Source organism: Ictidomys tridecemlineatus, chromosome 6, assembly GCF_052094955.1.
Source record: "Ictidomys tridecemlineatus isolate mIctTri1 chromosome 6, mIctTri1.hap1, whole genome shotgun sequence".
In the NCBI taxonomy this organism is placed as follows: domain Eukaryota; kingdom Metazoa; phylum Chordata; class Mammalia; order Rodentia; family Sciuridae; genus Ictidomys; species Ictidomys tridecemlineatus.
This window is the reverse complement of record NC_135482.1, coordinates 157,934,483-157,947,516: the sequence shown is the minus strand read 5'-3', so window position 1 is coordinate 157,947,516 and position 13,034 is coordinate 157,934,483. Positions and strand designations below refer to the sequence as shown.

General features: G+C 34.4%; 1 protein-coding gene across 5 annotated transcripts in view; it reads left to right on the top strand.

The window, feature by feature from the left end:
• The window catches only part of LOC101974158 (coiled-coil domain-containing protein 122), a 35,392-nt gene extending 26,223 nt beyond the window's left edge, over nucleotides 1–9,169 (top strand). For all 5 annotated transcript variants that reach the window (XM_078015954.1, XM_078015953.1, XM_078015956.1 and 2 more), the window contains one exon: nucleotides 8,395–9,169. In XM_078015954.1, coding sequence (XP_077872080.1) covers nucleotides 8,395–8,544 — 150 coding nt within the window. In that variant the 3' untranslated portion in view covers nucleotides 8,545–9,169. The remainder of the gene's footprint in view (nucleotides 1–8,394) is intronic.
• The last annotated feature ends 3,865 nt before the right edge of the window (nucleotides 9,170–13,034 follow it).

Here is a 13,034-nt window from a genome sequence, read left to right as displayed (position 1 = left end):
AGCATGGGATAATTAATGATGGTTGGATGTGATGCTCATTATTATCCAAAGAACATGTATGAAGACACGAATTGGTGTGAGTACACTATGTATACAACCAGAAAAATTGAGCTCTATATGTGTAATAAAATTGTAATGCATTCCACTATTGTATATCAATATAAATAAATAAATAAAATTTTTAAAGAAACTTTTTCATGTGATACCAACACATTTATTGATTTTTTATTTTACTTCTTGTGCTTTAGGAGTCTTATTAAGGAAGTTGATTCCTAAGATGACATGTTGGAGTGTTGGGCCCACATTTTCTTCTAGTAGTTCTGGTTTAATACCTAGGTCTTGATCCACTTTGAGTTGAGTTTTGTGCCGGGTGAAGATAGGGATTAAATTTTATTTTACTACATATGGATTTCCAATTTGTTTGAGTTGATTTTCATTTTGATTAATGTAAACATGCAGCTGTGTTACCATCATCTAGATCAAGACATAGAACTTTCCCAGCATGTCCAGAAAGTTGTTTTGTGCCCCCTTCATAGGCAAACTGCAATTTCATCAGCTGAGTTTTGAAAAGAGATTTACTGAGAAATAACTCATGTTCTATTCACCATTCAAATTATTTAATTCAGTGACTCTTAGTATATCTACGGATTTATGCAACCATCATCCAAATTAATTTTAAGAATTTTCTTCACCTCAAAAGAAACCCATTACTTTCACTGTGACTTCTCCATCTTTCCCTGTTTTATCCCTAATTTTGTTCCACCTTGCTTTTTCTGCTTTCCTGATCTCCTAAGATTCTGTCTTTTATCATTTCCTTTCTTGCTAGAAAACTTCTTAATTCATTATCCTAGGGTAGGTCTGCCAGTGACAAATTCTTTTCTTTATTTATTTTTTTAATCTGGGAATGTCTTGGTTTCCCCTTCTTTCCTTAAGAATGTCTTTGCTATATATAGGATATAGAATTGTGGGACAGCCTTTCTTTCCATAGCTGAAAAATATTGTACTACTGGAACCCTTCTGGCTTCCATGATTTCAATGAGAAATCTCCCGTCAGCAGACAATCTCCCCACATTAGTGTTTGTTTCTTGTTTCTTCAAGATTTTCTTATCTCTGGTTTTCATAAATTTTACTATGACATGTTTAGACATAGATTTTAAATTTAACTATTGGTGGTTCTCTCACCTTTTGGATTCTAAAAGTTTATGTCTTTGGCTAGATTTGGGATTTTTTTATCCATTACTTATTTGAATACTTTTTCAGTTTCTCTTTGTCCTCTCCTTTCAGAACGTGAATGACAGAAAAGCTAGGACTTTTCCTATAGTCTCACGGGCCTTTGAGACTCTCTTCTTTTCCCCTTTCATTCTATTTTACATCTATTGCTCAAACTGAGTAGATTTTAGTGCTCTTTCTTCTAGTTTATTAAATTCTCTTGTTATCTCCAGCTACTGTTGAAATCCATGTAGATTTATCATTTGGGTTATTCTGTCTTTAATTCTTCAAATTTTAATTTGATCTTTTATCTTCTATTCATCTGCCACTATTTTCTTCTACTTTTTCTAGGCATGTTTGTAATTGCTTTTTGAAGTATTTTTATAATGCTTGTTCTAAAATGCTCATCAGGTAATTGTAACTTCTGTGTAATTCTGGTGTTAGTGCTGATTACAGCAGCCACCAATGCTATTCTGCTAACTGCCCTTGCAGCAACTAATTGAGGAGTGGACCGTGGAGCAAGCACAGGGACTTCAACATGTGGCCTCAAGCCCAGGGCTGTGCCTACAGGGTAAGCAGACTGCTGATCACATGCCTAGCACAAGAGGAGTGGCCTGCCACTCAGATGCCCTTAACATATGCCATGTTAGCAGTCTCCACTTGTCCCCACATGCACTTGTCTCCACAACAGAATAATTTGTTACCACATTTTCTAGTTATCTACTTGAACAAATCTTATGGTGCCTTTTAGGTCTCCTTTTCTCCCTTGCTTCTCTGGGGTTTTCTCATAGGACTGGCATCTAGCTGTGTAGTCACTGCAGCCAACATTAATATATGAATGCATTTGTCAGCTGTACAGCTACGTGTTGTATCGTATCAAGTTATACAAGATTTGTTCATGATCTCCAGGAGCTCTGTAAGTGCATCCCCCTGTCCTTTCAAATTTTCAGCTCAGATTGTTCAAAATTTAGGTAAGAGTAAACCACCAATGTTTTGCAAAATGTCTGTTATCACAAAACACTGCTTGCAGCACTCATCATTTGCTAAAAATTTCTGCACTGCTCCAATCTCCTCCTGGATTTGGCAAATAACACTTTTCTTTTTTTCTTTTTTAACTTTGGAATAAAAATCACTGATTTTGCTCAATGCTTTGTATTTGAATATTTGAGTTTGTATGCTTTGTATTTTTGGTTTCCCAATTTTTCCCTCAATGACTCATAGCTTATCTTTATTCTCCGCTCTCATCTTCAGTTCCCTTCTTCCAAAATGTAAAAAGGTAGATAATAGACAGACAGGGGGATAAAAAGACATTTTGGGATAAATATTTGGAATTTTTTTTTCATTTAGGTATAACTTAGAAATACTAAAAATATTTATTTGACAGGGAAAAAAAACCACTGAAATCTAAAAACCATGTTCATTTTTTCTGAACCAAAAAATATAAAAGAAATATTGACACAAAAACTAAAATATGCAATGCAACCCTTAAAAGCTACCAAGGGGACTAGGGATATGGCTCAAGTGGTAGCGTGCTCACCTGACACGCGGCCTGAGTTCGATCCTCAGCACCACATACAAACAAAGATGTTGTGTCCGCCAAAAACTAAAAAAAAAAAAAAAATACTAAAAAAAAAAATTCTCTCTCTCAAAAAAAAACAAAAAACAAAAAACCTATGCCTCGTTGAGTTCTTTCTTTAAAAAAAAAAAAAAAACTACCAAGGTTGTCAGTAAGATATTCAGAAAGGACAGAAAAAAAAACTCAAAATAAGAAATAAGTAATAAAAACCTTCTGGTATTTGAACTTATCCTCCCTTTAAAAAATTGTTTGTTTTGAAAAGTACGTTATCATAAACAAGCTATACAAAGCATTTTAGATAAGAATAGGAGGATTAAGAACAAAAATATGGAGAAGGTCTCTTTGGGGGAACACCCTGAAATATGTGAAGGAGATAGGTATATAAATATCTAAGGAAGAGCTTTCCAGGCAAAAGGAAAGGTGTGTGCAAAGATTTAAAATGGAAACGTGTCTGGGCTCAGGGCATAGAAGCACAGTATGTCCAGAGTAGAGCAAATGAAGACAAAATTAGTAGGAAATTATTATATATGTTCTTGTTCACGTTTTTCAGTGTGTTTTGTGAATATCAAACCTATTTCTATTGGCTTTATTTTTGCCTGGCTGTCAACAATTACTAAGTAAAAGTAACCATCCATGTCCTAGGGCAAAATCTTTCTCTTTCCATTTTTTTTTTTTTAGTTGCAGATGGACACAATACCTTTTTTTTTCTATTTACTTATTTTCTGTGGTGCTGGAGGTTGAACCCAATGCCTCACATGTGCTAGGCAAATACTCTACCACTGAGCTACAACCCTGGCTGCTATAAAGAAGTTTTCTCTAGAGAACCTCTATATCCTTAGCAGCTTAATGCTGATCAAGTTTTAATTTTAGGACACATATCAAATCACAATGCTACTTGTAGAGTCCCAACAAATGAACTGGCCTCTAACAAAGCTCACAAAGTGACCTTTGCCTTCATGAAATCACCTCTGAGCCCAATACAAATCTATACTTGTCAGAAAGTACCAGCACAGAACTTCCAGCACATGTTCCTTCACTTGCCTATTTTTGTAATACCCTTTTTATGATACTCTCCTGAAGATATATTTTTTCTTTAGATTTATGAATGTCTTCTTTAAGTCTGACTATAGTTAATAATCAAGAGTTCTACTAATGGGACTCTGCACATCTTTACTCTGAACCATTGTGAATTAATTTCATAGCTTAATTATTGGAGGATAATTTTAGAAGTGGGCCAATTTACAACTGACCAAATTTACTAACCAAAAGTTTGCTCTAGATATTTCATTACTATTAATACATCTGATAAACATGAATGTGAGCATATTCAATGACATGTTTTTATTAACATTTTATATGTATATATGGAGAGAGAGGATGGATATGGTATGTGTAAATGGATACATATCATCTTAAATATATTCAATGTATTTAAAACTTCTTTTGGATATAGTTCCATTATTAACATATTTCAAATTAAACTCATTCATTTCTAATATTTTAAGGGTGTTTTTTTGCCCATAGATCAATACGTCTAGTTCATCACTTGGGATAAATTTTCTACATTTGCAGAAATAACAAAAACTGAAAACTTAAAAGGATATAAAGTTCCAAGCAATTTTTGTGAAATGTTAGTTGACAGATTCTCACTTTGTTTTTCCAGCAGTATTGTTAAATGCTCAGATTGTTTCTGTTCTAGTTTCTCTGCTCCTCCTGCAGAACTGCATTTTAACATAATTATTTTCCTTTGTAAGTGTGTACATTTTATTTAATGCATTTAACAAAAAATTGTGTGAAGGTGTCCATGGTCTTCATTATATTGTCAAAGGGACCCATGGCAAAGTCAAGGTAAAGAACTCCTGGGCTAATGGGAAAGGTAGGAAAGAATGAGAGAAGCAGGGAGGAGATTCAGCAGATAGCCTGATCTGGGTCCTAATGGGAAGAGAAATTGAGCAATAGAGAAAAGGCACATGGACTTAAGTCTTGGAAACTAAGAAGCATGGCTCCTATATGGTTTTGCCAAATGAGTTATTTTTATACATTTGTAAATTAGCATTTTGAAAACTTGATCCTTCTTTGAATTGACCAAAAAACACCTTCCCGACTTGCTAGAACACCTCTAAAATATATATGAAATAGATAGCTTTTGTAAGTCTTTTGTTTCTTTCATTGTATTGGTTAAGGTAGTGCTATAATGAGATATCTGTTCACACCCCTGAGGACAGCCATGACCAAAAAGGCAATAATATGTATAACAATAATAAAATATGAAGAAATTGGAAGCTTCACATATTACCCTTGGGGATGTAAAATGGCGCAGTCATTTTGGAAACTAGTTTGGGCACTACTTCAAATGATTAAACATAGTTATCATATGTGTCAGTCAGCTTTTCAAGGCTGTGACTAAAATATCCAATAAGTACAACTTAGAGAAGGAGAAGTTTATTTTGGGTTCACACTTTGAAAGTGTGAGAGTTTCAATCCATAGTCAGTGGACTCCAGGGTTGTGGGCCTAAGAAAGGGCAGAATGTCATGGTAAAAGAGCATGGCAGAGGACTGCTGCTCAACTCACAGCATCAAGGAAGCAGAGAGTGGGGAGCCAGAGACAAAATATAATCCCCAAGGGCGTGCCCCAGTCACATGCCCTAGACCTACTTCCTTCAGTCACACCCCACCTGCCTACAGTTACCACCCCATAGTCCATTCAAATTATCAATCCAAGTAGATTATTGCATTGATTAGGTTACAGCTCTCAGAATGTAAGCATTTAATTTCATCACTGAAATTCCTGAATTGCATAACACTATGAGCTTTTCAGGGCATACCTCATATCATTATATATGTTGGTCATATGGTGTTATCAAATCACAATGTCATGTCACCTACTAATTCTATGCATTTGCCCAAGAAAGATAAAAACATGCACATGAACACTTGCATGTAAATGTTTATAGCAGCATGATTCATAATAGTTAAAAAGTGCAAACAACTCAAACATCCCTCAAGTGATAAAGTGGATAAATAAAATGTGGTAGATTATATTATTTGACAGTATAAAGAATGAAATACTAATGCATACTATGAAGTAGTATGATACTACTTCATAGATGACCTTAACACTTTATGCTAAGTGAAAGAATTCAGTCACAAAAAACAACATATAATTGATTCCATTATAATTAAATGTAGGCAAATGCATAAAAAGAGAAAGATTGGTGGGGATGCTAATTCACAATAAGTGGTGGTAAAGGTGCTCCCTCTCTCACTGTGAGGATAAGTGCCGGCAAAGCCACGCTGGTGGGTAACAGAACCCTTTTTTTATGTAATTGAGAATTTTCATTTTCATGCTCCTTTTCCCAACAGGAGGCATGAGTATGTTTAATGCCAAACCAAATTAAATTTCAGATGGCTAGAACACAACAGGTAGTTCATGCCTTGAAGGATGTTCTACTACCCCTCAGCATTTTGAGGACAAAATAGAAGGCTGTTCTTCTATCTCAGCACATTGGGGACAAAACTGATAATGGACAACAATCATTTTCTGAAAGCTCACGAGAATTTTAGGCACCACATTGATTATATCAACTAAGAACACAAGCCCATATTTCCGGCCTCTTAGAAAGCCTAATCATTATGCTTATTGCACAAAGCCCACCATATGTAGGTTTATTCGATTAAGGAAAAGTTATGTTATATAGCTAGGGAAGTTAAGACATATAAAGATACATTCTCCTCTTTTCTGTAAATCCTCTTTTACTTCACATAGGGACTTATGATGAGCATAGTTAATATTGTTGATAAGTGGACTGATATTTAGAATTGCCTTTCACTGAGAGAGATTACAAAGATATAAGAATGAGTGCACCTTGACTAAGAAACAAACTCTTTGAGAAATCAGTTAAACCAGTTTTATGAGAATAAATGTAGGAATTAAAGTAGTACGACATTTTTAGAATAATGTTAGAAGTATTATTTTATTTAGATTCTTGGGTTTAGAATTCTTAAGTTTTTAGCTGTATGCTTTCCTAATATGCTTTAAGAATAGTTTATAGACTTTAGGATATTTTAAGTATAATCTTTAAGGGGACTTCTTTAGATGGGAATTTTAGATTAGGAAATAAAGTACAGATGTACTTTAAACTTAAAGGTTAATGAAAGGTTAGGAGACTTAGTGTCTGCTTATGTAATTTGGCATCTGTTAATAAGAAAATTGTATATCTTGGGAAAAATAGTGCATCTTGGGAAAATCTGAAAACTCTTAATTAGTGTCACATTTTATTAATGATTTTGTACCCTTAATAATTGATAAGTAAATGTCACATCTTGGAAAAATGGAAAGAAATAACTATATTATCTCTTAGATCTTAAGATTGATGTATGGGTCTATCTTAGTGAACCACTGAATATAGGAAATGGAATCATTTCTATTAACTGATAACATTAGGCAAATTGAATAACATTTTGTTATTAAAAGAACAATATGTGAATTGGGCAGCCCTCAGAACCAGCAGAGCTTCAGGAGATCTTTTCCATAATATGAGCAGGTAGCATTTCTGGATAGAAAATGAAAGTGAGGTAGAGAAAAATTTGATTGGTCACTGCGTAGTGGCCTTATTTGAACATGTTCTGATCAGGTGGCAGCCTGTGATTTACTGAAGCATGGCTACAGTAATTGTCTGAGACTTGGCCATTTGTTACAAAAGTATACTCCTATATTAGGTCCTCTGTTAGTCCATATACATATTAGTCAGCTTTTCATCACTGTGACCAAAATCCCTGACAAGAACAACTTTGAGGAGGAAAAATTTATTTTGGCTCACAGTTTTAGAGGTCTCTGTCTATGGTCCTCTGACTCCAATGCAAAGGATACCTGTTCAACTCATGCCAGTTAGGAAGGAGAGAGACAGAGAGATCCACCAGGAGAAGAGAAGAGGGTGCCAGCAGGGAGAACAAAAACCCTTCAACTAGGTCCCACCTCCCAGTAGTACAATCAGCTATCAATGATGGATTAATCCACTGATGAGATCAGAGCCCTCAGAATCCAATCATTGCCTGAAAGCCTCACCTCTGAACCTTGTTGCACTGGGAACCAGGATTTTAGCACAGAAGTTTGTTTGTTTATTTGTTTGTTTTTGAGGAGAGCACATTCCAGATCCAAACCATTACACATACTAATTTAAGTTGCAGTTCTGAGAAGAGAGTCAGAATAAATTTAGTTTAATTTAATGCTTCCTTGAGAAACAGAATATGTTCCATCAAGGATGCTCACTTGGGTTCAATTCTTAAATACCACTAGCACTTGCTAGCTATGAAAGCATGGACCAATGACTCTTTGATCTTTGGTTCCTTCATGAAAAATGAGAATAATAATACCCCCATCATAAGGTGTTCTGAGAATTTACTTATATGCAGAAATCTCTTGGCACAGCATCTAACTTGTAATAAGTATTGAATAAATAATAATTACACAATTACTGTTTACATTTATTATTATCATTATTTACAATGGTTTCTAATCAAATGCTTTCCTCTTAGAGTAGGCAAAAGATCTTTCATGGCTGTTGACTGTTCTTCTCAAGCCCTGTTGATGTGTGCTGTTCTCTTCACAGGTGCAACATAAGAGGTATTATGCAATTCTTAAGCGTTTACATTGTCAGGTGAACAAGCTTCAATCAAATAGAAGACAATGGCAATGGAACATTCAACAGCTGGAAAAAACTGCAGCTGAACTAAGAAAATGTATTGGAATGAAAGAGTGACATTGCCATTGGGCTATACGAAACACAGACCATGACAACAAAACTTTGGGGAGAGAATTTTAAGAAAACCCTTTGGTTGCTTAACAACCAGCATTCACTGGCATAGGCCTGTCTAAATGACAGATGCGTTTTCTCTTTTTTGAATCAGTTATCTGTTGGTTAAAGTACCTCCCAACCTTACAACGGATGGCACTAGATAGACAAAAGCAATGCTTACAAGAAAACAGTGGAAGGACAAGTGTGAATAATATATTATGCTTACATCTTTTTAAATACCTTTATTTTGTGTATTTTTATGTAGTGCTGAGGATCAAACCCAGGGCTTCACATGTACTAGGCGAGTGCTCTACGGCTGAGCCATAGCCCTGACCCCCATTGTGCTTACATTTTAACAATGTTATATTCACTACTCTACAAAGTAAAAAATTAGAAGAAGAGAAACAATCGGATTTTCAGTAATTTAAATTGGGTTGTTTTCAAAGTTTTTATTAGATCATGCTTTTTTACGACTGCCTTCATAGTAGCCCACAAATATTATTATTCACAATGATATTATTATATATTTAATGTTCCAGATATTTCACTCAGATTTCTCTTTTATCCAGAAGGTAACAATCATTTTTTCTTTCTTATTAAATAACATATTTTAGAGTATTGCAATGTGTAATATTTTTTTCCTTTTTTTGTCTATACATACTTTATTCTACTGTGACTAAATTAAAGTTACAACATTATGTAAAGCAAAAATACAAGCAAGTTCTTGAAAGAAGTTAACTAATATAGACAAACATTTTCATTCACTCAGGAAACATATTATGTCCATGGCAATAATTCAAATGTTAAACTTTTTCTTTTAAAATAAGTTATGGCTATTTCATGGCTCCAATGAGCTAAATACTTGGTGGCAAAAACAAAATATTAATTATTGCAGGGACTGTTTTAAATATTCTCTAGTAGGATTAAATGATTTCAAAGCAACATCAACAAGTCATTTCAAATCCTTTTTCTCCTCACCTTTCTATGTGCCTGAGATTCATACTAAGTGTAGTTGATATAAACTTGATATAAATAATCTCATTATGTCTGACATTAATACTCTTATCATGGCTTAGCCTGGCTTACTGTGGTTAACATTTCAAATAGCTTATCCTGTAACATAATCAGCTTTGGTCCATGACTCAGAAACACAGCTACAAATGAAAATGGTTAAACTTACAGATTGTAGACAGTACCCACTAAAGTCAGCTAGAGATAAGGCTGATATAGATTCTGATCATATAATATATATTTTAATATAATTTGTAGGTTAAGAGTTCTTATATTGTCACTTCATAATTTTAGCTATACCTTATAAGAGAAAAATTTTCTAAACTTTTTAAGTTTATCATGAGATTCAAAACATTTATACATGATAAATAACACCTTGAGTTGTAGTTTCAAGAAAATCCAATGTTTCAGAAGTGACTGCATTAGTTGAGCGTTGTCAAGAGACCACAGAAAAGGGGCAAATAGATCCCAGATTGCACAGAGTACAAGTTACTGGGGACTTACTGACACAACCATGGTCAAGAGTGACAACAAGACTAGTGGATCCATATCAATGTGGGCTTAAAAAGAGTGGCTTTCACCCAAGTAGAAGTATACCTGGATTTATTGCAAGCTAACATCAAAGATGTCAGGCATATTCCTGGAGCTGACAGTGCTAGGGTCTGGTCGTAAAGCTTTACATACTTCTCTAATGATTTTGTTAATCTGTCATAGTCTGGGTAACTATAAGGCAAATAAGCCAGAGGTTTCTCAGAGGCACCCATGGTGGCTACAATTCAAGATGGTTGCATTCAGGTTCACTTTTAAACTAAGATAAAAAAATATAGAGATGTCTAATCTACTTCAGATAATGTCATTTTTAAAAGTATCAGTAATAATAAATGCAATTATTTTCAATATTGAGGCAGTTCAATTATTTGAGAGAAAGCATTTTTTTTCTCTTCGTAATCTTTAACATGATTTCAGATAGTGGAGAGTTTCATATTAATCAAGAACTAAAATACGAAGTGACCTCAAACCTAGTGAATTGGTAGATATGACATTTCAGCTCCATCATAAAGCCTAAGGTTGGAAAATTGAAGTTTTTTATTTTTATTTCCGTATAACTGAATCTAGCTTAGAATATGAGACCTTTAGCCTAGTGTTCGGATAGACTCTCTTTTGTTACTATAATAGCATAACTGAGGCTGTTTAGTGATCAAGAAAAGAATTTAGTTAGCCCATAGATTAGGAGGCCAAAAGTACAAATAGGATACTTTGGCACCAGCTCTGGCAAGGGCAAGGGCCCCTCTTGCTACATTACCTCATGGCAGATGGCATCATGGTGGGAGCATGTACAGGAATGACAGATCATATTGCAACATGGGAATTCAAAGAGCCACTGGGGACTACTTGAGGTTCTAGGGGAACTATGCAATCCCCGAGGACCTAAGGACTTTCCTCAGTGCCTACCTCTTAAAATCCCACCATCTAAACATTACCACACTGAGGACCAAGCCTCCAATATATCAACCTTATATATACAAACCATCTCATGGTCTTTCTCATGTGTTTCTGTTTTAAAACTCTCTTTGGGGTCACCACTCAGTTCATAATTCTCGTCCTCATTTTCTTCTCCTGGGAAATGGTAAGTTCCTGAGGAGTTTAAATTGCTTTGTCATCAGAAGCAAGGCTGTGGCCCAAGTGCCATTCTCTGACATCACTGGCCTCTACAGAAACAGAATCCATTCTTCCTGGTCTTAAGTATCATCTCTGTCAATGTTATACCTGCAGTCTTTCCTCTGATCAATGAAAACTACTTCCTTGTCCAATCACAATCCTTCAAAAGCTGATTCAAAGAATATTGTTTTTAATACATACTTTAAGAAGTATCTGTCTTCACCCCGGCCTGCTAGGTGCTATTACTGAAATTATAGGGAAAAGGTAACTAATGCAAGGAAGCAGAGGGAGAAAAAAACTCACAGTTAATATCTCAAAATATTACAAATGAAACTATGTGCAAATTATAGCTGATATCTCAAAATATTACTACAAAAGCAAGCTGTGGGCAAATTAATGGACCAATATTCAGAAATTGATATCTACTTTGCAGCCATATCTTAACACCATAGAAAGATTTTACATATTAAATCCAGTCACATTAACTATCATGGACACTTGCATGGTGAACATAAAGTACCTACATGTTATCTTTTCAGCTGTGTTTCTTCTAGTCCATTTATTAGACATGCTATTTTCCAAAATACTACTGATATGAAAACAACACTTAACAACAGTAATGTGTTCATAAACTATGAATTTCATATTTGGCAAATTTTGTACTTTATTTCATTGAATTCCTAAAATAATGGTATAAGGTATACGTTATAATCCCCGGTTTATTGATGGGGGAAATGAGGCTAGACAGGTAATGCAACTTTCCTAAGACCTAATCACACAACTCATGATGCAGAGTTACATGGAAATACAAGAAAAAGATTCTAAGGGTAAGAGCAACTGTACTATAAATTAGAAATAATTCATGTTTATATTTCACCTGTCATTTTCATAGATTGTAAAGCATAAATGGATTTAATCAAAGAGAAATTTTATGGTTAAAAATAATCAGCCCTAAAATGCATAGTAATTCTACATTAAGTTTGGTGTCTGAAGAAGCATTTTGGTTAAGGAAAAGAGCATTCTGCTTATAAAAACTGCTTTGGAAACTTTTGAAATTCATACAGGAAATTGCAATTGAATTTAAGCTAAGTTCCTTATCATCTTATAGTGAATGTGGGCTTCACTGCTCATCCATAAAACTTATTAAACTGCTATATGAATAATACAGTGATTTGGTGCTATTAGAAGTGGCAGTCCTTGTTTCATAAGAATGTGTGGTTTTGATTTGCTAGTTGCTCGTATTTTACTTGCTCCTATTTTCACTATTGTACTTTATTTTTCATTACTAAGGTAATGATTACTAAAGCCAATGATCAGAAGCTAGAAGTTATGTGCCTATCACAAATGACCTATGTGATTCGAATTCTAAGGGAAGTGTTTTTCTTTGCTGATGAACTTGGCATTATAAGAAACAGGTCTTCTATATGATATTAGCTACCATAAATAGTTTCTCTTGAACATTACTGAAACTATGACTAAAACCAAGAAAGGTAAATTAAAACTGATACTAATAGCACAATAGATTTAATCAATACATAGCTAAGAATGGGATGTTCCAAATTGCTTTTTCTTTTTTATAATGTTCCATTTAAATGATAGCTGTGAGCTTTAAAACTTTGGAAAAAAATTTTTTAAAAAGCATATGAATTGAGTTACTGTAATGACAGGGTTGCTGTTTACATAATCCAGTGAAGTCTGACATGCAGTAATTAGACTTCAACCTCTTAATTAATGAGATAATGTATTCCCAAAGCAAAAACCAGAGTTTGAGAGAGAAATCGTTT